General features: G+C 37.6%; 1 protein-coding gene across 5 annotated transcripts in view; it reads right to left on the minus strand.

Annotated features, from left to right (window-relative positions):
• Positions 1-25,322, minus strand: part of Kcnk2 (potassium two pore domain channel subfamily K member 2) — a 159,973-nt gene that overhangs the window by 18,270 nt on the left and 116,381 nt on the right. For all 5 annotated transcript variants that reach the window (XM_048357687.1, XM_048357689.1, XM_048357690.1 and 2 more), the window contains 3 exons: positions 16,756-16,916; positions 14,549-14,735; positions 4,746-4,885 (listed from right to left, as the gene is read on the minus strand). In XM_048357687.1, coding sequence (XP_048213644.1) covers positions 4,746-4,885; positions 14,549-14,735; positions 16,756-16,916 — 488 coding nt within the window. The remainder of the gene's footprint in view (positions 1-4,745; positions 4,886-14,548; positions 14,736-16,755; positions 16,917-25,322) is intronic.

Here is a 25,322-nt window from a genome sequence, read left to right on the forward strand (position 1 = left end):
ATACTCTCTCTCTCTCTCTCTCTCTCTCTCTCTCTGCATTCTATGGTTGCTACATACTATATCTATAGACCAACTTCCAATAGTCATTTCATCTATTTTTTTATCGCATTAAGAATAATATTACAACAAGAAATAACACCAAAAAAGAATTCTTTACTGACCAGTACTTTCCTTCCCCTGGAATACGTTAGAAATCAAAGCAATGTCCACAAAGTCAGATACATAGCATCCATGTACAGGTCTGGCTCAAGCGGAAGCACACCTGCTTAGCAAGTAGAGTCCAGAGTTCAAACCCCAGTGCCACAGGGACACAGGAACCTTCCAGACTCTAGATATGTGCAGTTCCCTGCCTGCCTTCTAAGCAGAAGGCTTTATCTTCTGTTGTGTGTTGTGATTGTGTTCACACTGTACACTTACCTTGGCTATCAGACATACACTGCGAGGATATATACCCAAATATGCTGTATCTGCTAAGGAAAAACACCATTTCCGCAGCAAAAGGTAGAATAGAAATGACAACTGGCTATAACAATTATTGTTTTCAGACATGTACTTTGAGATGTCACAGGTCAACCAACACATTTCAGACATTTCAAACATGGCATGCATCTCCAGGGAAAACTTTTTCAGCTTATTATTGTTTTCCCTGAGAAATGTGGCTTGACTATAATGATCTTTTTTACTTCAGAAACAATCTGGTGTTGTCCCAAGTCATTATTTACTTTCAAAATATTTCAGACGTATTAGCTAGAAAACAATATTGTTCCTTACTTCCAAACATCATAATCTCATTAAAGTGATGCTTCATTTTAAACAGCATATGTTTTTAAAAATAACATAATGCCACACGATAAGCTTTTCATGTTCCTATTTCACTGATATGGTTTAAACTGATTAATTTTTTAATTAAAAAAAATCCTGAGTTGGGTGCCCATGGCTTATGCCTATAATCTTCGCTATTCAGGAGCCTGAGATCTGAGGATCGTGGTTTGAAGCCAGCCCAGGCAAGAAAGTCCATGAGACGCTTCTATCCAATAAACTACTCACAGAAAAATGGAAGTGTTGCCATGGCTCAAGAAGTAGAGTGCTAGCCTTGAGCCAAAGAAGCTTAGGGATAGCACCCAGACCCAGATTTCAAGCCCAGACTGGAAATATATACAGAGGGGGGGAGGGGAGGAGAGCACTGATTTGATATTACCCAATAGCTAGTCTCTCCACTAGTGAATGCATGTATCTTACTATTATTACTCTGAAATCTGTGTCTAAATTTTGTTCTGTATTTTTATACTACTTTAATTATGTTTTTGTGGGGAAAATTCTCAGGTATCACCAAAATTGACAGCTAAGCTGGGAGCCAAGGGCTCACAACTGTAATCCTAGCTACTTAGGTGGCTGTGATCTGAGGATCGTGGTTCGAAGCCAGCCCAGGAAGGAAAAGTCCATGAGACTCTCATCTCTAACCATCAAAAAGCCAGAAGCAGAGCTATGGCCCAAGTGGTATAACACTAGTTTTGAGCAAAAAAGCCTGACTACCCAGGCCTGATTTCAAGCCCCAGGATCAGTATCATAAACAAAACCAAACCAAAGCCCCCTGACAAGTGGAAAGAATCTTTCTGATCTGTTTAGTGTGCAGCTCAGTGGTACACATGTACATTTCACACACACCAGCAACGAAGTCATAACAACCATGATAAGAACTTTGTCACTCCTGAAAATTCTGGAAGCTTTTAAAATTAAAGTATCTAGAATACTTGAATTATAGGAAGCATGAAATACATATCTAAACTTGGCTCATCTACCTAAAGATGACAACTAGAATATATGTCACTGGTTTTAATTATACCTTTCCATGAATTATTTCAGTGAAGTTTGTCTAATAATCTCTCTTCCCACTGCCATAGATACTCAAGTAGTTTTTTTCACTTAGAAAAAAAAAATTTGTTCCTGGGATCTTCAGAGAGCTAATAAATTGTCTTCATTTTCTCTTTTCTCCCTATATTCTCTGTTGAATTTGTAGCCCTATTCTTCATTTCTCTAAATTGCATTATAAGTCACATAACTCACATCTGTTCGAATGAAATATGCTGTTTCAACTGGTTCAGCTCTCCAGAGCAGCTGGAGCTCCAGAGGGTTCCCGTGAAGTCAAGGGCACGGCCTTGGCTCACATGTACTTCCTCCCTACCGAGGCAAAGCTAGAAAGGACACCGTGTTAACAAAATGAAAACGTTCCTTCTTCTTGTGATCCGTGGGCGCGGAATCACACTCATTTTCAGAGTTCAGAGTCATAGAGTTCCCTCAGCATTCCTCACATGACCTTCTTTCCTGTATCGAATGAGCCATTTATGTAGAAAGATACATTCATTTAAAAATATAGTGTCTTGGTTTTTAGTCATATACATTTACTTTAAATAAAAAAGAATAATAGTAATAAACTTTATACAAGAGACTTTATTAAGACAGAAGTACACACATGAGTGGCTTTTAATCCTTAGGACAGTGATCACACTAGTGTATATGGAAGGATGATTACATACGTGTATATAATATGTAGTATGTTTACATTAAACCTGTGTATTATAAGTTGACTTTTTCCCTAGTTATCAAACTGCAGGGGATATGTTTTGTTCAAGTCTACGTTACAAAAAAAAACTAAATGTGTGTGCATATTTAAATCCATTTGTAAACTAACTTATGGCTGGATATTCAAGCAATTGTCTTTCACCTATATTATCCAAAACATTTCTTTGTTACAACTTCATTTTCCCCTTAACATTACAATATTCATAAAAGTACACATGTAGTCAGAATAGCCATATACTCTCTCTCTCCTCTCTCCTTTTTTTCCTCTCTCACTCCCTTTTTCTCTCCTCTCATTCTCATTGTTATGGAAGCATTAAATACATATCCAACATTGGCTCACATGCTTAAAGATGATATCTAGAATATATAAAGCTGGTTTTAATTATATCTTTCACACACACATCCACAAACACATGCTTGTACAGGCATGTACGTGCACACACACACACACACACACACACACACACACACACCACAAAATGAATCTGAGATTGTGGTGAATCTACTCAAATCTTATTCAAAAGAGGAGTTTTCACACAATTTATATTAGCATTTCAGCATTTTGTCATGCTGATTTGTTTGTAATAGAAAGTATTGACTCTATAGTATAATTATATTGCAGATTAATACATGCACACAAAGTGTGTGAATTATTCTTGGTACTCTGAGAGGGAGTGTTAGATAACTTATACTCTTGCTGGTTATAATAAAGAACTTAAATAGTAATTTTTTACGTTTCAAAGAAAGTGAGGGCGATATTTGTAATTTAATTTCATAACTTCTTATCTTATTCTATCTGTTTTGTGTATATCTATGCCAGAGTAATCAAAGATCTAGTACTGGTGTCTTTTGACCTATGCATGGTAGATAGTCAAATTGAGAAGGCAATTAAAAAAATTCAATGAGTACCATAGAGTAGATTTTTACAGGTTCTTTTTGTTCTCTTAAGCAATCAGCAAAGTTAACTAAGACCCAGAAGCAAATATATATGTATGTAGATATGTACATGTATATAAATAAATACATTTAACAATACTACTCCAGCTTAATCAAATAACATGTCTGGGCATGTAAGTGAATCAAAATTTAATTTCCATAGAATAGCATTTTCAAAATCTCATGTGTTAAAATTCTGTAATCCCTTCTACTTAGACAGCTGTAAAATTAAGTAAAAAGGCACCTTTCTGATTAGCTGAAGTATTTGCATAGAGGAAAGTAGCTGTAATGTGTAAGACTTTAGAATATGTGTGTGCAGATACATGTCAACATATACATAGAAGAAAAAGAAACAGGGGCTTGGAATATGGCCTAGTGGTAGAGTGTTTGCCTCATATACATGAAGCTCTGGGTTGGATTCCTCAGTACCACATATATAGAAAAAGCCAGAGTGGCGCTGTGGCTCAAGTGGTAGAGTGCTAGCCTTCAGCGAAATGAAGCCAAGGACAGTGCTCAGGCCCTGAGTTCAAGCCCCAGGAGTGGCCAAAAAAAAAAAAAAAGAGAAGGAGGAGGAGGAAGAAAAAAAAACAAAGAAACAATTAGAGAAAAAGTCAATATTTTTATAAAATCACTACTTAATGCTATGGCACCTTGACACAAATATTTTCTCTTACATTTTCTTTATGGAATAAAATCACTTTGTGTTCCTTAGGTGAATAAAAGAAAAAAAAGGGAAAAGTGAGAAATAGAGAAAATATTTTAAATTCATCTTTTCATTATAAATGACTCTTGGTTTCTAGACACATATAGCACATAATTAATTGAATAAATGACAACTCATTTGATATACTTCTCCACTATCTTAGAGAGTAGAGTCATACCAAATGCAAATATTTAAAATATTTAGGTAATATCCACATATTCTTATTATTTTTTAAACAGTTATTGACCTGGGCACCAGTGGTTCATGGCTGTAATACTAGCTAAAGGCTGGCTGAGATCCAAACATTTATGGTCTCAGACCAACATGGGCAGAAAAGTTTGCTAGATTACATCTCTAAAATAATCACCAAAAAGCTAACCAGGAGGCATGGCTCAAATAGAAGAGCATTACCCAAGCAATGGCAAGCTCCAAGTTCAAGTTCCAATATCACAAACAAACAAAAAAAGCAACAGTTACTGAATGAGCTAAATACAAGTATGCAGGTTTGCACACTTCTAATTCTTACCTCTTCCTTTGTTTTTTTCGATATCACTCGAAGCCAATCTCCAATCATGCTCAGGACAGCAGCAAAGTAAGCAAGCCCAACAAGGATCCAAAACCATACCACAGGCTTATAAAAGTCTAGATATTCAATATCCGACCCACCTGCAAGGAAGAAATAAAGTAGAACAAATTAACTTCATATTCCTTAAAGGAAATACAATAAAATTTTCCATGTTTGCATGAGGTAGAAATCTAATATTCTTAAGCCGTTCACTTGTAATTTTTTTCTCACATTGAATTGCTTGCTTCCACTTATACAATCCTTATCTTACTTCTTCAAGAGCAATTCAAATTAGTACTTCTTAATGTGACCTTTAATTAATTGTCCTGGCCATAATGATTTTCCTTTGCGCCATGGAGATTTTTCTTGTTCCACTTATATAATCTGTCTCAACAGATTTTGTACTAATTCAATATGCACTGAATGTCTCTCTATTTCTTTTATAACAAGGAGAAGGTAGAGATGAGCTATTTTGGCATGCATTTCACATTGTATATTTACTTTGTTTTCAATAAACACATACTAGTCAACTGATCTAAGGCCAAAGAAAGTGGGCAACTGTATTGATAGTTTCTTTGTTTATGTTCAAGTTATCAGTACAATGGGTTGATAACATATGCTAGAGCAATGTCTTGATTGTTGTAATTGGAACACATAATCGCTTGCAGGTAATAATGTCATCACTGTTTGCTGATTTTTCCAGGGGAATTGCCAGGTTTGTCCTAAGTTTAAACTTGAACTCTTAAGAAAAAATTGACAAAGGAGCCATTTTCCTTTACTATCCTTTCCCTTACTCTCCATCAAGCTATTCCTAAAAGAATCTGTCTACTTTTTAACACATCCCTATATACGCTGTGCAAATTTGTGGAGGGATTTATGAAGTTTCAAGCACCAAAACTATTATGCATTTTTACAAATAAGAAATCAAGTCCCAGTCTTAAATTGTTGTGTTTTTTTTTTAATTTAGACTGAGAAACACATGTAGACCATTAACTACAATGGAGCTCATTGAATAAAGGAGAATTAAAATCTGCTGTGAGAAAACCTAGATGAGACAGCTTTTACATTTGCTGGGGGAAGGTGGTAAGTCATATGTAATGAGCATCAAGATATGGAAAAATTCAGTGTGAAAATACACAGAGAGTTGAAAGATTTTCATAGATCAAATTCTGTATGAATGGGGACTAGGAATCAGACAAGTAGGAAGGAGGAATCTAGAAAATAGATTGTGTTCAATGATTTAAAAAGAGAAAAGATCCTAACCAGTGGAGTATAGCTAAACATTTACAGAAAACTAAGTGTCGTATTCATGTTTGGCTCTGTGAGCAGAAAGACCTCAATGGCAGAGAAGGCAGGATTAATAGAGAATTTCAGCAAGGAACTTTGATTTACAAGAAGCTGGCAGGTGACTGCGAGTGACCTAGGGCAGACAGTCACCCATTAGTTAACATGTACTATAACACGTAGAAAGAACTCGCTGGTGGCCACAAGCCTTCATGAGGGAGATGACACAGTCACTAAAGAAGGGATGGGAGAAAAACTAAACGGAAGCAGAAGGATTCAAGGTGGAATTTGATAGGTTTGACATGCGTAATATATAAGCAAGTGAAGATACTCAGGATCCTAGCACGCAGGTCCCACACCTCGGGGCAGAGCAGGAAATTAGCCTTTTAACCTCAGCAACACTGGAGATGCTACACCAGAGGACATGAGATAACCCAGGTCTCACAAATTGACTCCCATGTTCAGAAGAAAACAATTAAAGTATACAATTAAACTCAAATAATAAAACACTGAATGTAACATGACTCTAGATCTAGATTACATTGGGTTGCCTATAATGAGATTTTCAAAAGGACAATATTATTTTTTTTTCAAGGATGGAGGACATGTTTTTCTATTGAGTAAGTAAAAAATATAGAGACTCCACTTTCTTTGGGGATTCTTTAAGAGTATAGTTTACAATGGGAACAATGCTATCTTCAAAGTATTGTTAAAATGTTCACCTCCTAAAGGGCTTTATTTAAAAGTGTATTTCTGGGAAGGGTTGAGGTTGCTGAAAACATCTTATGACAATTAAGATTTGGTCTGTCCTGGCTATAGCTCCACAGATTGGCAGAAATGAGTAAGGAAACTGGTCATTTGATAGGCTCACCAGCAAATTCCATTTTCCAAATGTTTCCATTTCAATGAACCCAATGTGACATTTTTCTCCAAGTACTTTCTCTTTCAAACCCAGAAAAGTCTTCATCCAAATAGTTGTGACTCACTCAACACGAAAATTCACCACAGTGTTGAATGTGGAAAAGAAAGTTTACACGCAAGATGACTTTTCATAAGTCTTTTTTCTTATAAACAGGATGTTACAGTGGGAAAAGGATAAATTAACCTAATTACTAAAAAGCCTATATTTGATACAATATTCAACACACAAGTTTTAGTGGATTTTAGTCTTAGAAAAAAACAACAACATAACCTCCTTAATGGTTACTTTTAAAAATAAAATATCAGCAGTCAGGTGATCTAGGAAAAACTAGTATGTCAGTGGTATTGCGAAGCAATTTATACATCCTATTGACTTTCTGATACCTAAGATTATCAATTAATTTTCACATTGATCAATCTACTTGATTCAAGAACCTTACACAAATTGACCTATCTGTGATGTTAGGGTAACTTGCCAAAAAGAGTTGTTAGTTTTATTTTTAAATTAGGACATTAAAAAAAGATTTGTAACTATCACAAGTATTCATTTCCTAGTTGTGTTCAGGAAACTTATATACATGTCTCTTGCTTAGTAACAGATAGCATAAACCAGAGACAGTGGCACATGCCTATAATTTCAGCACTGGGGAAGAAGAGGCAGGAGAATAGCAAGTTTGAGTCCAGCCTGAGCTACATATCAAGGGTCTGTCTCAAATAAAAACACAAATAATTAATCATATTCTAGAATAATTTCTCTGTCCTGGATTGAATTTTGATACCCTCCCCACCACAATCTCCATGGCTCCATGTTTTGCTCTTCTCTTTTATCTGAAATGCAGATTGTAAATGCTAAGGTTTACTCTCCTCTCCTAGGTTCTCTACCAATCTGGCAGGAATAACCACTTTTTGCTCTTTGTGCCCATTGAAAATAAGCACACAAGCTCTTTCCGTTTTAAGCGTTTTCTGGCTCATACATGGTAATACACATACACCTGGTAATAAAAATAGCAAAGATGGGTGGAGGCTAGAAAGGTTTTGGGAATCTTAAACTTTTTCCAAGTAGTCTGATCTTTAGTGTCTTACATAATATGTGGCAGTGACACCCTCTTTTCAAGGGTGCCATTTCTCTATGGAGCTCAGTCAGAAACTAATCTAATCAAACAGATGAAATCTCAAAACTATAATTCACAAAAGTTCCAACTTTCTTCATAAAGTAGTTTCCACCTCTCTATACTCTATATATACTCTATATTAAGAAAGTTCTTTTCTACCTGTTCCCACAGCCACAGGCTAGGGAAGTAAAAGCAGACCACTCAAGAGGCTAGGGAAGTGAAAGGGAATATCAAAATCGAGAGACAAAGGATAAAAAGACAAACGACTCCAAAAGCAATATTTGCAAAACCATTTAGTGTAAACCAATTGAACAACTCATGGGGGGAGAGGGAAAGGGAGGAGGGAATGGGGGGTTTGAGGGAGGAGGTAACAAACAGTACAAGAAATGTACCCAAGGCCTAACGTATGAAACTGTAACCTCTCTGTACATCAATTTGACAATAAAATTTTTAAAAAGACTTTTAAAAAAAAGAGGCTATGACAGAAACTAGCTGTCAACTTTTTTATTCTGGCCCTGGTAGCCCTCTATAACCCAGTCACCATGCTTATTTCAGATGATTCCCAGACTAGGCAAAATCTGAATGGGAAAGTGACATAAAAAGGAAAGATGGGGTGCACAGAATTAGCATTTACTCTCAGACCTATCAATGTACAAAGCACATTGGCAAGGCCAACAGTGATTTCAGAATGTACCCAATCCACCGTCATGGTCCATTTTTGTTACATTCATGGACTTCTAGAGTAGAAACTTCATCGCCCAGTTCTGCAGGCTGAGAAGTGCCATGACAATGTGCAGGCAATTGGCAAATGTATGATAGAAGAAGGAAAAGGAATGGGAAGAGAAAGGAGAAGCTCTACATGTCCCTTTTATAACAACACTAACCCCACCAAGGAGGGTAGACCACTTGTGACCCCTGTAAGTTCTTAAACATCCCAGCTCTTAATATCAATACAATGACAATGGAATGGCTATATTTCAGAGGAAACAATATTATCCACCAAACTATTTTGCCCATACTGTATGATGACTGGCATTTCTCAACCCTTTCCTCTCGAAGCCATGTGGGTCTAAGGACAAGCTCTGCTTTGCCATATTTAAATCACACTGTCCTAGATTTGAAAGGGAATTTTAAATTGTATTTAAATAGGTAATTAAATGTGACTTTTCTTCCTTTTTCAAAAATAGCGTGTGTGTGTGTGTGTGTGTGTGTGTGTGTGTGTGTGTGTGTGTGATAACAGTCATGGATTGAGAACATAAGATGAATAAATAAGATAATTAGTTTACATTTCCATATGCCCAACACTACTTTTTAGGTGTGTGTGTGTGTGTGTGTGTGTGTGTGTGTGTGTGTGTGGCAGTTCTAGGGCTTGAACTCAAAACCTGGTCACTGTAGATAAGCTTTTTTTGTACAACATTAAATCTCTACCCCTTGAGCCACAGATCCACTTCTACCTTTTGGGTGGATTATTAGAGATAACAATCTTAGACTTTTTTTTTGCCTGGGCTAGCTTCCAATCACAATCCTTGGCTCTCTGCCCACTAAGTAGCTAGAATTTAAACTACTGGCACCCATCTATTTAGATTTTACTTGAGCCAAGTTTAGCCCTGAATTTTATAAGGCAAGCAAAGCACAAGAAGAAATCAACCTCAATTTGTGCTGAAATAAAAATAGACAAAAAAGAAGATGCAGAACAAAGGAAATCAACATTAATTCTTAAACTCGATTTTGGAATTAATGATAACATAGCTGGGTAATTTGACTCTAAATCATAGGCACTTTTAAAACCAAGTAAGTAACACCTTGTTAAATCTCCATTTTCTCTTCACCCTGTCAGAAGGAGCTAGTCTGCACTCTCTTCTCAGTAGCAGCTCAACTTATTCATGTATTACACAACACTGTGGCCTCCCTGTCCTCTTCAGCCCCAGGGCATGGAGCACTAGTGAGAGGACAAAAAGGGCTGGCAAGAAAGATCAGATACGAGTCATCAAGGTAACCAGCTGTTACAAGGAGTCCCCTGCACAAACACAAACAGAAACATAAAACTGCAATTTTCCAGGTGATACCTTCATGCAAGAACAGGACCAGAGGGCTGGGAATGTGGCTTCATGGTAGTGTTTGCCTAGCATGCATGAAGCCCTGGGTTCGATTCCTCAATACCATATAAACAGAAAAAGCTGGAAGTGGTGCTGTGGCTCAAGAGATAGAGTGCTAGCCTTGATCAAAACGAAACCAGGGACAGTGCTCAGGCCCTGAGTTCAAACCCCAGGACTGGCAACAACACAAAGATACCCAAATGATGTCAATCTGTCAGAACTGTGTCTAAATGTTTTTGACTCAACATTATGATTACTTTAAAAATAGTCTAAATACAAACCTAAAGGTACATATATTTGCCACTTATAATTTCATTGGATTTTAACATAGTCTCTTATGAACATGATAACTAGTAATAATTAAAAAGTATGGTCTGAAATTATATGGAAATAGGGTTGTCATATTTTCTTCACAAGTAGACTATTTTCAAAGTCTCCCTGCTTGGACTTTCTTATTTGTTCCTAGGGACAAGCTAGCACTGGAGTAAAATAACATATTATTTCTTGCTGTTCTTGATATAATCTTAGTTATTACACAAACATTTAAGAAATATAGTTACAAAGGGGTGGGTAACATTGCCCCCAAAAATATACCCTTTGCCTAACTTCTGTAACTGTAACCCCTCTATATCACCCTTTATAATAATAAAAAAATGAATAAAAGAAATATAGATACATTACCACCTGCCTCCTTAGTGGTTTTTACTTGCTTTCTAGACTTCTTTCCTTTTAATAACACTAGAGTATGACAAATATATTATTTACACTACCTTCAGAGACAGTGAATATAGCAATCTAACAGATCCTTAATCCTTCATCAGAGCTTGTATTAAAGCATTGAGATGTTTATCAGCAAAGAGGGAGAGTTATATTTTCTTTTGAGATTTTAGCCTAATATAAAGTTGAAAGGATTAAATTAAGAGTAATACCTCTTGCTTTTCCAGGGCAAAAATACCAAAATTAAGTGAAAATAATAAGAGGGAAGGTTCTACTATCTATCTATCTATCTATCTATCTATCTATCTATCTATCTCTATCTACCTACCTATCAGCAGTATTTCCTGGACAGAGAACTTAATTTTAGAGTCATAAGGTACCCAGAAACAAAGGCTAATTTTGCGTACTCTTTTGAAATATATGAGGTAATTCTTTGCCAAGATCATGTCTTAAAAAAAACAAACTCACAATTTCTGTTTTTCCAAAAATTCTTTAAAAAGCTCACATTTCAGGGCTGGGAATGTGGCCTAGTGGTAGAGTACTCGCCTAGCATGCGTGAAGCCCTGGGTTCAATTCCTCAGCACCACATAGAGAGAAAAAGCCAGAAGTGGGCACTGTGGTAGAGTGCTAGCCTTGAGCAAAAAAGAACCCAGGGGCAGTACTCAGGCCCTGAGTGAGTCCCAAGCCCCGGGACTGGCAACCCCGACCCCCACTCCCTACACACAAAAAACCAACTCACATTTCCTACCTAGCCTTCTCCACATTTGCCCATGGCCCACATTCTCATTCCAAAAATCCCTGGGCATAAGGACCTGGCACAGAAAATCTGAAGGACAAGATTCTACAGTCTTGAAAAGACCTTCTTTAGCCACAAATACATAATTTAGAAGATAGAAGTGAGTCAGCAAACAAAGCATGAATCTGCCTCTTCTCTGATTTATGTTACCTAGAACTTGTCATTTTAACCTTATGAAAGTCCTTTCCCCACAATTAGTGAGGTCATTTGCTCTAATTTTTATGATCTCCTCTACAAAATGAAATACCTTTATCTCTTGTAAGATAAAAAAAATGTTTATAAAGATAATGTGGGGCTCACATATTCTACAAGGCTATAATTACATAAAACTCAAAGAACAATACAGTTGTTTATTAGATTATGCCTAATAGCACACAAGTATCATTTTGTCACATTTTCTTTAACAGCACTGTGCCAAGACTTATTGAATTCAAGCTTTCCTGAAACAACACAAGATGTGTCCATTGGACACCTCTTCATGAGCACCTAACAGTGAAGAATGGCCACTAATGAGTGTGTGTGTGTGTGTGTGTGTGTGTGTGTGTGTGTGTGTGTTCTCTATACCCATGAATACAATGGTCACAAATATAATAATAAGATTCCATGGACATTTTTTATCTTGATAATTTTTGTATTTTTAAGACATCATAGATCATAAGAAAGACATACTATATTGACATAGTCAGTCTGTTGATTATTGAAGATAACACACATACTCCAAACTGGGCGCCAGGTGCTCACATCTCTAATTCCAACTAATCAGGCAGCTGAGATTTAGAAGATTTCAGTTCTAGTTCCAGTGCACAGAAAAATCCACTAAACTCCATCTCCAAAATATCCAGCAGAAAGCCAGGCTGAAGGCATGGCTTATGGACTAGAGCCCAGAACAAATGAATATAAGGCACTGAATAAACTTAGGTACCACCATATATATATATATATATATATGCATATATGTACAAACATATTTATATATGTGTGTACACATGTATATGAATATAGATATACATATATATTTATATTCACACTTTATATGAAGCTACTAGCCTGAAAAATCAGACCTGTCACATAATACCTACATACTTAACAATCTCTTGTAAATTTTATTTATCAAATCGTGATACAGCCCGAAATTAGCGAGTCACACTATAGTTTGTTGTCCTCCCTGTATAACTTTTCCTACATCAACACACTTTCTAGTTCTGCTCAAGCCAGTTATGTATTTCTTCAAGGAGAAGTGGGCAGTATGTCTCCTGTCTTCTGTGTGGACTTTCTATATGCTTGTATTCTTACAGGGCGTTTCAAAGGTCTGAAATTCTTCCCTTCCCTTTGTCAATTATCAAACTAAGCCTTTCCCAACAGGAAACTGCACCTCGTTTCCAGTATCTCTGTCCAGTACAGAGATGCACGCATAGCATTTCTTACCAAAAGCAGAGTTCTGCCTATGAGAATGACCCCAGTCTCCAGACATCACACTGTTCCCATCAAGGAAGGATTTGTAGCCTAAGCCCCACTGGACAAGTTAAGGGAAATGGATGAACTACCAGGCTTCTCTGAGCTTTTTGTACAACTGCAGAACAGATTTTCTTTTCTGTAAATATTGAAGATATTTAGGTCAAGGAACAACAGTGGTGAATCAGGAAATATCACTCTTAAAAGCAAATGAGGCCAATGAGATTATTCTGGGATATTCTGTATTCACACTAAATGTTTATCATGATTTTCTAATACTTCAAAATGGGATTAATAAAAAACATTGTTTTTTTTATTTGGGAAACGAATCCAAATGTTCCAAGATAGGCATGTGTGCACTTCATTTACCACCAGTGTTATACTTTATGGCTACAGCTGATTTAGTGCCCTTGAACCGTATAGCTAGGAAAGTGAGAGTTGAACTGATAAAGAAATAAGAGCTAAGCAACACAGTGAGTGGGGGAAACAAACCTACCTGAACAACTGGGAATCAGAAAATGTAGACATTACATAACCTGCCTTCGGCAAAGTCCAAAATACTATACTAAAATTTCAAACTTGAATGAGTATTATAAAGAAAAGGTTTCAAGTGGCTGAGATTATGGTATGAAAATCATTTTTTAAAACTAAAGTCATAAAAGATCTAAGTAGAAAAGGCAAAAGCAAATTGGACTTGAAACTCTTGTACCACTGGAAAAATTTTAAGAGGCAGGTACTTGGTTTATAACATAACAGTAGAAATGGACATATCTGAAACAAGTCATGTGCAGAATAAAGAAACAAATGTTTAACTCCATCCTTTCCATGTGCCTTGAGAATTTCAAGGAAGGAGTACTTATCTCAACCACTGTTGTGGGCTGGATTGTGTCCACCACACAGATATATGGAGCCCAATTACCAATAGTACCATCCTTGAAATAAAGTCCATGCAGGTAAAACGAAGTCTTGCTGGAGTAGGCTAAGGCCTTTACTCAATCTGACCACTGTTCTTCTAAGAAGAGTGTGGTGTGGAGAGGGTGACACAAATACAAGCAGAACATTGTGTGATGGCAAAGCAGAGATGGGACCCATATATTTAAAAGCCCAGGAAGACTGTGGTTTGATGAGCAGCCTCAAACAGGAACTAGGGAGAGACGAAGAGTTCCACCTACAGTAGTGGAAGGCTGATGGACCTCTGATTTCTCATGGTCCAGCTTCTTTTAGAAGGGATTTCCTTTCATTTGAACCATTCATTTTGTCATATTTCACTATTGCAAACCTAACTATCACATACAGCCAGAAGGCTTCCTTATACACGGGGTAAAAGAAAAATCTAACCAAAGAACAAGGTTAGGAGACCAACGGTAGTGCCAGCACAAGCCTTACCTGCTACATAGTCACCAAACCCAATGGTTGTAAGGGTGATAACCACAAAATAAATGGCGTCCAGGGCACTCCATCCTTCTATGTGTTTGAATATGATGGCAGGCAGAGCCACAAAGAGGACACAGCCGAACAGTATAAATATGATGGTGGAGATGATGCGAATCTTGGTCTGACTGACATTCCACTTCTAAAGGAAGAGAGGGCGAGAGAGAGAGAGAGAGAGCTTATGGGCATGCCTGCACATCCAGTCTCTACCCTAGTCATGAGAGTGGCATTCTATTCCTTTCCATACAGGGGTTTCAACTATTTTCACTGACGAAAACTGAGGATAACATAAACAGCCCAGCACAACCAGCGGTAGTCAGAATGCTAGTGTACACTAACAGAGCTCTGCATCAGGCAGAACATTCTTCAAAAACAGACTCCCTTTTGCTCTGAGAACATGATTTCAGATATGCATTATTTATTTATCTCAATACCCCTGAGGTATTACTACTAGGCAAGTGTGCTACTGATGGCGAGACGAACACAACTAGAAATAAGCAGTACATATTCACCATTAGGAACTGGTTAACATTAGCTATGAAAATAATTCACTTGACTAGAGTTGAGTATGAACAAGGCCTAGATTTGATTTTCACATGAGCCAAGGGAATGGCTGTTCTGATCTGTAAGCTCCCCTCAACTGTACAACTCCAACATTGCAGGTCCAGATAGCAGGATACCTTCAGAACCTAAGTCACAGCTGTTCTCAGAGCCAGCACCTGAAATGTTATGCTCCTTTACCAGTAAGAAATCACTGTAATGTCATGTAGTACACTTCATTATACAGTTTCTCATCCACTGTCTGAGGTCTGTCTTGTTTCTTTGTTTTTGTATTTTGCTTTCTTGGAAACAGCTAACAGTAGCTATCCTCCTGACTCAGTCTCCCAAGTGCTGGGATTTACAGGTAATGAATGCCCTGCCATGTTTGGCTTAGTTACTATGTATTTTTAATTTCTAACTTGACCTATGTACTATAAATATTAACGGTCACATCTTGTGCCATTTGGAAAATCACTGAATGATGCAGAGTAGAATTTTTGGATGATAAAGAGCTAAGAAATCATAGAAAAGAAAGATTGTAAGAGTCTCTCAAAGTCTAGTATGCAGAATCAATGTAAGGAAGACAATTCAGCATTCCAAGTTCATGTCACTAACCTACTCTCTTGAATAAAGTGAATACAAACTATATTAACATTTACTTAAAGAAAGTATAATACCAAAGGAAAAGAAAACTCCTGCTTTGGGTAACTATGTCTTTTTCCATTCTAATAGTAGAAATGTTTGAGTGATAATTTGGACCCTAATTATATAAAGTAATGCTAAAATTGGGGCAGCAATCTAAATTAAGAAATTATATTCAGTAGTTTTATTTCATCAGTGCAGTTAAACGTAAATATTTGGTTGCTTATGAGAAAAGATAAAACAGTATTGAATAAATAAAATTCATTTGGAACACTGCCATTAGTAATAAATTATAATCTCTCCCACAAATTCAACCATTCATTTCTTCTATCATTTTTATCAAAAGACAGGCTTAAATCAAGGCATGTATTTATTTTTTTGGAACTCCAAAAACAGTGTGTTATTTATTTATTTGTTCATTGCTTGATTGATTGATGGTACTAAGATTTAAACTTAGGTCTTTTACTGGTTGGGCCAGGTGTTCTACCACTTGACCCATGCCCTTAGCCTTTATTTTTTATGTTTTAGTCAGATTTTTTTTTAAATTAGCAGGTCTCATGTTTTCCCCCGTGGAGCCTGGTCCTCTTATTTGCCTCCTATTTGTCTAGGATTAAAGTTATTCAGTGCCATTCACAATTTATTGGTTGAAACAGGCTCTGTATAACTTTTTTTGCTCAGAACAGCCTTGAACCACAACAACCTTTCTCATATCCATCTCCTCAGTAGCTGGGCCTAAAGGCATGAGCCAACACACCCAACTTGCTTCTTCACATTTTTGTGTGTTTTTCCCATGCAGGGATGTGTTTATTCAGGTAATTAAAACATAATTAAAATAACATGACTTACATGCTAGGAGATATGCATATAAATTGTTATGGGAACCATAATAACTGGGTTTTTAACTCTCCCTGAATGTATTATTTATATTATGGAAAAAATCAAATAATAAATGTATGTATAAAGAAGTCTGGGATACTCACAATAAATGTATCTTCCACTTTGGCAATTCCCTTTCCAAATATGGTTCCAAGTTGATCTCCAACTCCAGCCAAGAGAAAGCCAAAGAGAGGGATTCCCAGTAAGGCATAGATGATACAGAATATTTTCCCACCTTCTGTGCGTGGTGAGATATTTCCAAATCCTAAAACAGGAAGAAAAAAAATCACCTCAGTTGTTTATAAATGAATAATCATTTAAAATGTCTGCCCTAAAATTTTGATTTGGAAATACCCATTTCAATTAGCTAAGAATCCCTTTCTATTACTTAATTTTATATATTCTATTACGTTCTATTATGAAACCTCATAAGAAATATTCCAGTAATTACAACTAATAGCTAAGGTGTCGCTTAAACATTGGCAAGATGGTGAAAAAATGAGGTGTTAATACCTGCAACAGAGCACCATCCAGGCACCAATAGCCCCCACGAACAGAAAGATTCTACTGCCATTCAGACTCCGTGGAAACAAGTATGGGGACTTAATTTATAACTATGCAAATATGTTCAGGTTATTTACTAAAGATGAGCTGCAACTTTTAAATTTCTTTTTATTCAAATACACTCCAGGAAAAAGCTCACTTGCTCAGCTGGCACTCTACCACTTGAACCATATTTCCAACCCAGATTTTTGCTGGTTGGTTTGAGATGGAGTCCTGTGAACTTTTTCTGTGGCTTAAACTGCAATCCTCTGGACCTCAGCTTTCTTTTTTTTTAATATTTATTTATTTATCTATTGTCAGAGTGATGTACAGAAGGGTTACAGTTTCGTTTTTTGTTGGGTTTTTTTTTTGGCTTTTTTATTGCCAGTCCTGGGCCTGGGACTCAGGGCCTGAGCACCGTCCCTGCCTTCTTTTTGCTCAAGGCTAGCACTCTGCCACTTGAGCCACAGCGCCACTTCTGGCCGTTTTCTATATATGTGGTGTTGGAAATTGAACCCAGGGCTTCATGTATATGAGGCAAGCACTCTTGCCACTAGGCCATATTCCAGCCCTACAGTTTCATACATAAAGCAGTATGTACATTTTTTATTTTATTTTACTTTTGACCAGTCCTGGGACTTGGACTCAGGGCCTGAGCACTGTCCCTGGCTTCTTTTTGCTCAAGACTAGCACTCTGCCTCTTGAGCCACAGCGCCACTTCTGGCCGTTTTCTGTATATGTGGTGCTGAGAAATCGAACCCAGGGCTTCATGTATACAAGGCAAGCACTCTTGCCACTAGGCCATATTCCTAGCCTGACCTCAGCTTTCTTGAGTGGCTAGGATTATAGGCATGAGTCACTGGTGCCTGGCAAGAAAACTTTTTTAATGTTCTGAAAATGTGGAAGGTTTCCTAATTTTGTTTCAGGCTGCTTGTCAGAATCATAGCAATTAAACTCCATTTACTTTGTAATCACAAGCACTATCTGAACCCATATTTGAGGTAATGAATTTATGTCTCCTAGAAGTACATAGAGGCTGGGCGCCAGAGACTCACACCTGTAATCCTAGCTACTAAGGAGGCTGAGACCTGAGGATCACAGTTCAAAGCCAGCTCAGGCAGAAAAGTCCCTGACTCTTATATCCAGTTAACCATTTAAAACTCAGAAGTGGTGCTGTGGCTCTCGTGGTAGAGCACTACTTGTGAGCACAAAGAGGCTCAGGGTCAAGGCCCAGGCCCTGAGTTCAAGCCTCACAACGGACAAAAAAAAAAAAAAAAAAAGTAGATAGAGCACCTCTTAAGATGACTCGTACTCAACTCCATATTAAATTTATCTGAAACCCTTTTTAATTTCCTCCTGCCCCCAAAATACGAATTTTGAACTTGGCATTTTGTTTGTTGTTACTTTCCAGGTATCATCATCATCATCATCATCAAATGTTACAGTCTGAGATTTACTTATGACTTAAGAATAGTTTTCAACTTGTTTCCATTATTATTTCAAAAGATATAACTTTTGGATGCACAACAAGCATATAATATGAGAAAGCAGTGGGCTGATTCTTGGATACTTTAATTTAGACATTTTCTCTAACGTTTCCAACCTTCCTTTCCTTCTTCTAGAGTCAATTTAGTATCACCTTACTTATTTACTGAGGGCTTGTTTTCCTTTAAATTCCTAATTTTCAAAAACTTTGATTTCTTATTACTACTTTTCTGTTCATAAGCCATGGAAATAATACACCTACACTTCTTTGTTTTTCAGTGTTTTGTCATGTATTCATTTAATTATTTGAGGGAATTCCTGCATAACATTATTTTCAGGTTCATTTCTTTTTCTTTCCTTTTGTGTTTGAGTGTGTGTGTGTGTGTGTGTGTGTGTGTGTGTGTGTTTGTGTGTGTGTATGCATGTGTGCTGGTTCTAGGGCTTGAAGCCAGGGGTTAGGCACTGTCCCTGAGCTTTTGTGCTCAAAACTAGCACTTGAACCACAACTCCATTCTGGTCTTTTTGGTGGTTAATTGGAGATAAAAGTCTCATGGACTTTCTTGAATTGTGATTCTTAGATCTCAGCCTCTTAGAATTACAGGCATTAGCCATGGTATCCTGGTAATAAATTACTTAAGTGCTTCAGAATCCCTGGTGATATTTTCGTACTTGGAATCATACAGACTACAATGCTAGAATAGTTTGCATTTGCAGCTGAACTCTATTTTCCTTGCTGAGTGATGATCATAGTGGATCTGGCTGGAGGTGGCACATTCTGCTTCAAAGAGCGAAGGCAATGATGTTGGGCCTGGAGAGGAGACTGGAGCTTTCTGCAACCCTCATGCAAGTGTTCACAGCACACCCAAGAACAGAGTCTCCCCATTTTTTGGTGACAGCCACCAGTTCATACATAGCCCCCCTTCCTGCTTCACAGGCCCCAATGCCTGTTCCTGTATATATGATTCTCTTTGAAATGCCTGCATTCATAGCTTTATTCTGAGGCAAAGACTAAAGATGGCTATTACAAAAGTTTCAGTGAGTGATTCCAAACAACTAATTTGCAGGCTGGCTGTCCATTAACCTACTTCTTCTAACTTTGGTGACTTCATGAAATTCCCTTAGAAACATTTTTCTTTCTCTTTTTCTGAATCTTCCATTGTTCGTCCAAGTGAAATGAGGGCTCAAGTCAAAGTTTTCACTCTCACTCTGAATCTGTGTGTGTCACATCATCCCCATATCCTTTCCACTGCAGTTCTTCCCAAATACCTTCCCTGCCTTCAAGCAAGCTAGGCAGTCTTTTTCTTTTTTGTATTTCTCCATGTTCTCTGTCAGCTCAGTACAGCTTGGAGGTGATGTTAGGAATTAAATTTGTGAATTTACTCAAGTCTTAAGACAAAATATTGGGGGAAGAGGCAGATATGTAAGAGGAATAAGGGTGGTGAATCTATCAAAGTACATTAGACACATGTGTGCAAATATCACAACACATCTTTTAAATAAGTAATATGCACTAATTTAAAAAAGAAAGAAAAATCAAGATGTATGGAAAGGCGTATCACCTATGGTTCTTTACAGCTTCAGCTTAACTGACTGAGCGATGTGCCAGTCGGGATAACAGCTTAGTGAGGTTTAGCAACATATTACAGCCATTCCTGGTTCTGACATATTACTTCTTCGTGTGTCAAAAGGCACATGGTATTCTTATTAAGTATTCTTTAAAATTGTAGAAATTAAGTAATATACTATATAAAATTCACTTACAAAAGTCTATTACACCATGTGTTCAATAAATAATAATATTATTAGTATAATACTATTGGCAGCAGTAGAGATTAGAAGATCAAGATAGTTGACCCTGTCAGTATGTCAACCATGTAATAGCCAGCTAAGAGTGATTACACAATGTTTTCTAGAGTGTACTGTTTGGTTATTTTGAGATAGGCCTCAATTTCTGCTCAGGAAGCTAAGCAGAAGCCAGATAAATCTTTGCTGTGGTTTGCCATTTTGGATTTACGGTCTTCTAGGAATTCTGTTACAATAGACAAATTCACAGGTGAGAATGAAGATGGGATTCTCCAGTATCTGATATTGTCACAAGTTATAATGACTCATGCACTCATCAAATGTTTTGAAACTGGACACTGGTGGCTCACATTCGTAATCCTAACTATTTAGAAGGCTGAGATCTGAGGATGACAGTTCCAAGCCAGGTCCAAAGCCTGGGCAGGAAAGGCCATGAGACTCTTGGCTCCAATTAACCACCAGGAAGAATGGAAGTGGCCCTGAGGCTTAATGTGGTAGAGCGCTAGCCTTGAGAATAAGAGCTCAGGGACAGAATTCAGGCCCCAAGTTCAAGCCCCATGAACAACAACAACACAAAAACGTTTTGATTGAGCAATATTAATCTGCCAGGAACTATGCTAGGACTAGAGGTGCAAATGTGAACACATGTGAATTTGATCTCTCATTATTAATAATCCAGTGAGATGCAAACATAAGACACAGATACATATATATACCCATATATGAAGAATGTACACCAGAGAAAGTACAGAAATGCTTTTGGTGTAAATGGATTTGGAAGGAGACAAGCCACACCGAAATAACCCTAAAGCTGTGATCAGAAACTTGAGAAGCTAAACTAGGCAGCAGAAAGAGATGAGGATCATGACGAGGTTGAGGGAGAAAAAAGAGAACTTAGAATCTTGGAGAAACTTTTAAAAAATTCAGTTTGATGGAGAGGAAAGTGTCACCAGACAGAATGAGAAAGGTAAACTGAGGCTGCATTATGGAGAATCATATCCTTGCCAAGAAGTTTGACCTCTCTCATGTGCGCTGAATGACAGGGAGACTTTCAGCTAGGGAGAAGAGGGTACAATCTGACATCGTCAAAGCTTATTTTTGCTTCACAGAGGAGGATGTTAATTGGGAGGCAAGAGGGAAAAAAAATGTCCTGCTTAAATTCTGACATGGATAATGGGTGATCTTGGTGACAATTTTTTGATAGACACACTGAAAAATAACCAGGTTTGTGTAGATCAAAGGTCTGATCTAAGGAGTTAAAAGTTATAGTTCCGATAAAGGTCCCCCAAAGGTAGAGGTTTGGTCCTCAGAATGGTACTATTGGGAGATGGTGGAATCTTCAGGTGAGAGGAGGTCTTCAGACCTTGACCCATTTCTGTCTTTTGTTTCCTGGCTCCTAATAGATCAGTTATTTCTCTATTCCACCCTCCTTATCATTATTAACTAGCCACCAGAGGCCCAGAACAATGGGTCTGCTTGATCTTGGACAGTAACTTCGAAAAGCATAGGGCTGAATAATGTTTTTCTCTTGGTAAGATAATTACCTCAGGTGTTTGGGTACAGCAGCATGAAGATGAAGATATGGAATGGGCTGACTTTGACCTGTCAGTAGAATAACCAATTAGAAACCCATATAAGCATTCAAGAGTCTGAAACCAAGAATGGGAGTTAGAGCAACCTGATCCAGATGCTATGGTCTGTGGTGTAGATGAAATATCAGCAAGAAAGCTGAGGAGAGAGCCTTGAGCAAAGCCCCAAGAACAATGACACTTAAGTTAACATAAATGCAGGGTTCTTCCTTCATTAACAGTCCATATTCAAATTCTTACAACCACCCCAATAATGTCCTCTATAACATTTTTCTATGTCCTAGCCTCCACTTCAAGATCATATACTGCACTTAATTAGAGTAACTCTTTCCTTTAATCTCCTACTTCTTAAACCTTCTTTCATCTTAGGAGACTTTAATCTTTTTTGAGAAAGAGTGCCCAGTTATTTTGTAAAACATTCCTCAGTTTGAATCTGCTCTCACAAGTAAATTCAAGGCATGAATTTTTGGCAGGAATATAATTCTTCTCAGTACAATATGTTTATAGCACATGGTATTGGCTTGCCCTAATAATGGTGGTATTGATTTTAAGTACTTAATGTGGGTCCACTAGATTCTTCCACTGAAAGGTAGCTATTCATTTCCTTCATAATTAAGAAAACATTAATGGGGTAAACACTGGGAGAATATGTAAATATTCTGCTTTTCAAATGTTCAACCACTAGCTGTAGTACTCAAGATAAACAAAAATGCTAGTAATGCTAGGAAAGAAAACATGAATACAGATAAAACAATAGCATAGTAATTCACACAATAATCACTTAAAATACCTCCAAAGTCCATTACATGCAAAACAAGGGCACTGTTTTAAAATATATATATATTAATGTTCTTTTCTAATTTATACCAAAGGAAAAACAAAACAACAAAAAGGCCTCTAAGCCACCCCTACTCTTCGGCCTCCAGTAGATACCATTGTGGGAAATCAGAGAAAGATGCCTAGGTCCACCAAGCTTCTTCTCAATGGGATCAGCTTCAGAAATCTGCCGGAGTTGTAAAGGGATCAAAAGTGGCTGTTGGCTTTGCATATAGGATGAAGAGGGGTTGAGAATCATGGAGTACAGGTAAAAGCATGGAGGCAGGAGGAAAACCCAACCATGCCTGGTACCCCAGCACCTAGGAAAATCTAGCAGGACCATGGGCTCTGATATAATGAATCTCTACATCTCACTCCTTTGTGTCCCATCTGCTCTTCCTTACTGAAGCCATTGGATGCGCTACAGCAGTGTAACATACTCAAAGGATCCATCCAGAGTAAGCATTTTAACCCAAGAACCTTGAATCAAGGTAATTTGAGGAAGAATCAGATCATCCCGAAGACTAAAAAAATCAGGGAATGTTTAAACTGACTTATTTGGGACAGTGTGCTATCCAAGAATAGCACTCAACAATTTCAAGCCCATTCCCCTATGCTTGCATCAATAAGCTGAGTATGCAGAACATGAAAGCATTGTCACATCCACAGGACACTATACATTATTCCAGGGAGAGATGGGAAGACTCAGTACTCCTTTTATTGCTTCCCCAGATAAATAACCATGATCTGGGGTAGACTGAGCATTAGGTGCACTATTTTATCCTATTTATCAAAAGACAACTATCTCTAGATTCATATTATAATATATATGAAAATCGCTTAACCTCCAAGAAAGATTAGAGAAGGAAAAGATACAAATTCTATTTTTGTTAAAAAAAAATTTATTCTGACCAGGGCATCATCATAGACAGGTGTTATTATTAAATCATAAAAAGCCAAATTAGCCAGAGAGTTTGATTTGATCTCCCGCCATACAAGTTTGAAATGCACAAGAAATAGCAGCACCAGGTTGTATCAATCAGCAACTCAGATTTAGCCTAGAAGTGACTAGGGAACAACCTTAGAAGAGGTGACAGAGAATTGACTCAGGAAGTCTGTTTACATCACCCACGGGATGAACCTACACCCAAAGAGAAATCTAGATGTAAGAAAAGCCAATCTGTCTATCTTTCACAGATCACAAAAAAAAATTGGAGCCAAATCTCTTGTGGCATATCTGTATTCCATTTTTATTGTGTCCACGACAAAATGGACAGAAGGCAGACACTCCCCTCACCCCTCCTCCCCAAAATAGGAATGAGGACTCCTGGTATGACCCTCTGAACATGTTCTGTTTCACCATCAAATATTTCTGTAGCTGCCATTTTGCTATGCTGAGTTCAAAGGCTGAATTTGTGCCTTAGGGAAATGTCCTTCACACGATTGCTACTCCCTGTGTACAGCGAAAAGTAAAAACACCTCACAGTTTTCTGACACTAAGAACATGCCTAGAATTCCCCAAACATTTCCCCCACTACATTTCAGAACAAAGTGGCTATTTAGGAGACAGGCTTCCCTGGATCTAAAAATATATTAACGTTCACAGATTTTCCATAAGTTCTAACCAATAAATGTGGATCTCCTTAAGTGATCTAATACTATTATTAGAGTTGTGAGCTTCAGATTATCCATTGACTACAAGCAGAATAGTTCTAAACTTCCTATATTGGTAGCTGCCTGAACTTCTCACTCTTTTTACCTTAGTCAATCAACAGCTTCATGGTGACATAGTACTATTAAAGAAAGGCAAAGAAAAACTAAGAACTATTTAAAAAAACAATATGAAGTTTTGATTCTGTTTTCACTCCTCAAGTAAAGTGTTGATGCTCAAAATGTGCCCCTTGAGGAAAACCACGTTTTCAGTTTACAGTATGACATACAAATAAGAAGAGCCTGAAGGGAATGGTAGTATGCCCAGGTTCCCAAGAACATGAGGGAATGGACAAGATTGTTGTGATCTTGAAGGAAGTAGAGCAGGCTATGGGCCGGAGGATGGACGGGGAGGGGAGGGAAACAGTGAAGAGGGGAAGTTCTGGAGAAAGGGATGCCATGCTAGACTGGAGCTGACATGTCAGACAAATTGTTACATTTTTGAGAATTTTGCAAGTTGGCTGACTGAACATTGGTAGTTTGAACAAGCTACAGTAGGAATAGTTACACCATCAAAGTTGTCAAGCCCTTGGATTGAGGCCATCCCTACCCCCTTCAGCTTGCTAATATTTACCTACACACCACTGAAGAAGACAGATTCAAACTTAAGGGAATGGAGGTAGTCTGAGCCACAGAACTGGATGGAGGCCAACTGAGTAGATGTAGGACACCTGTGACCCCTAAATCAGTGCATTACATGAGACAACTACCATCTCTCCTTCACA

Source organism: Perognathus longimembris, chromosome 11, assembly GCF_023159225.1.
Source record: "Perognathus longimembris pacificus isolate PPM17 chromosome 11, ASM2315922v1, whole genome shotgun sequence".
NCBI classification, from domain to species: Eukaryota; Metazoa; Chordata; class Mammalia; order Rodentia; family Heteromyidae; genus Perognathus; species Perognathus longimembris.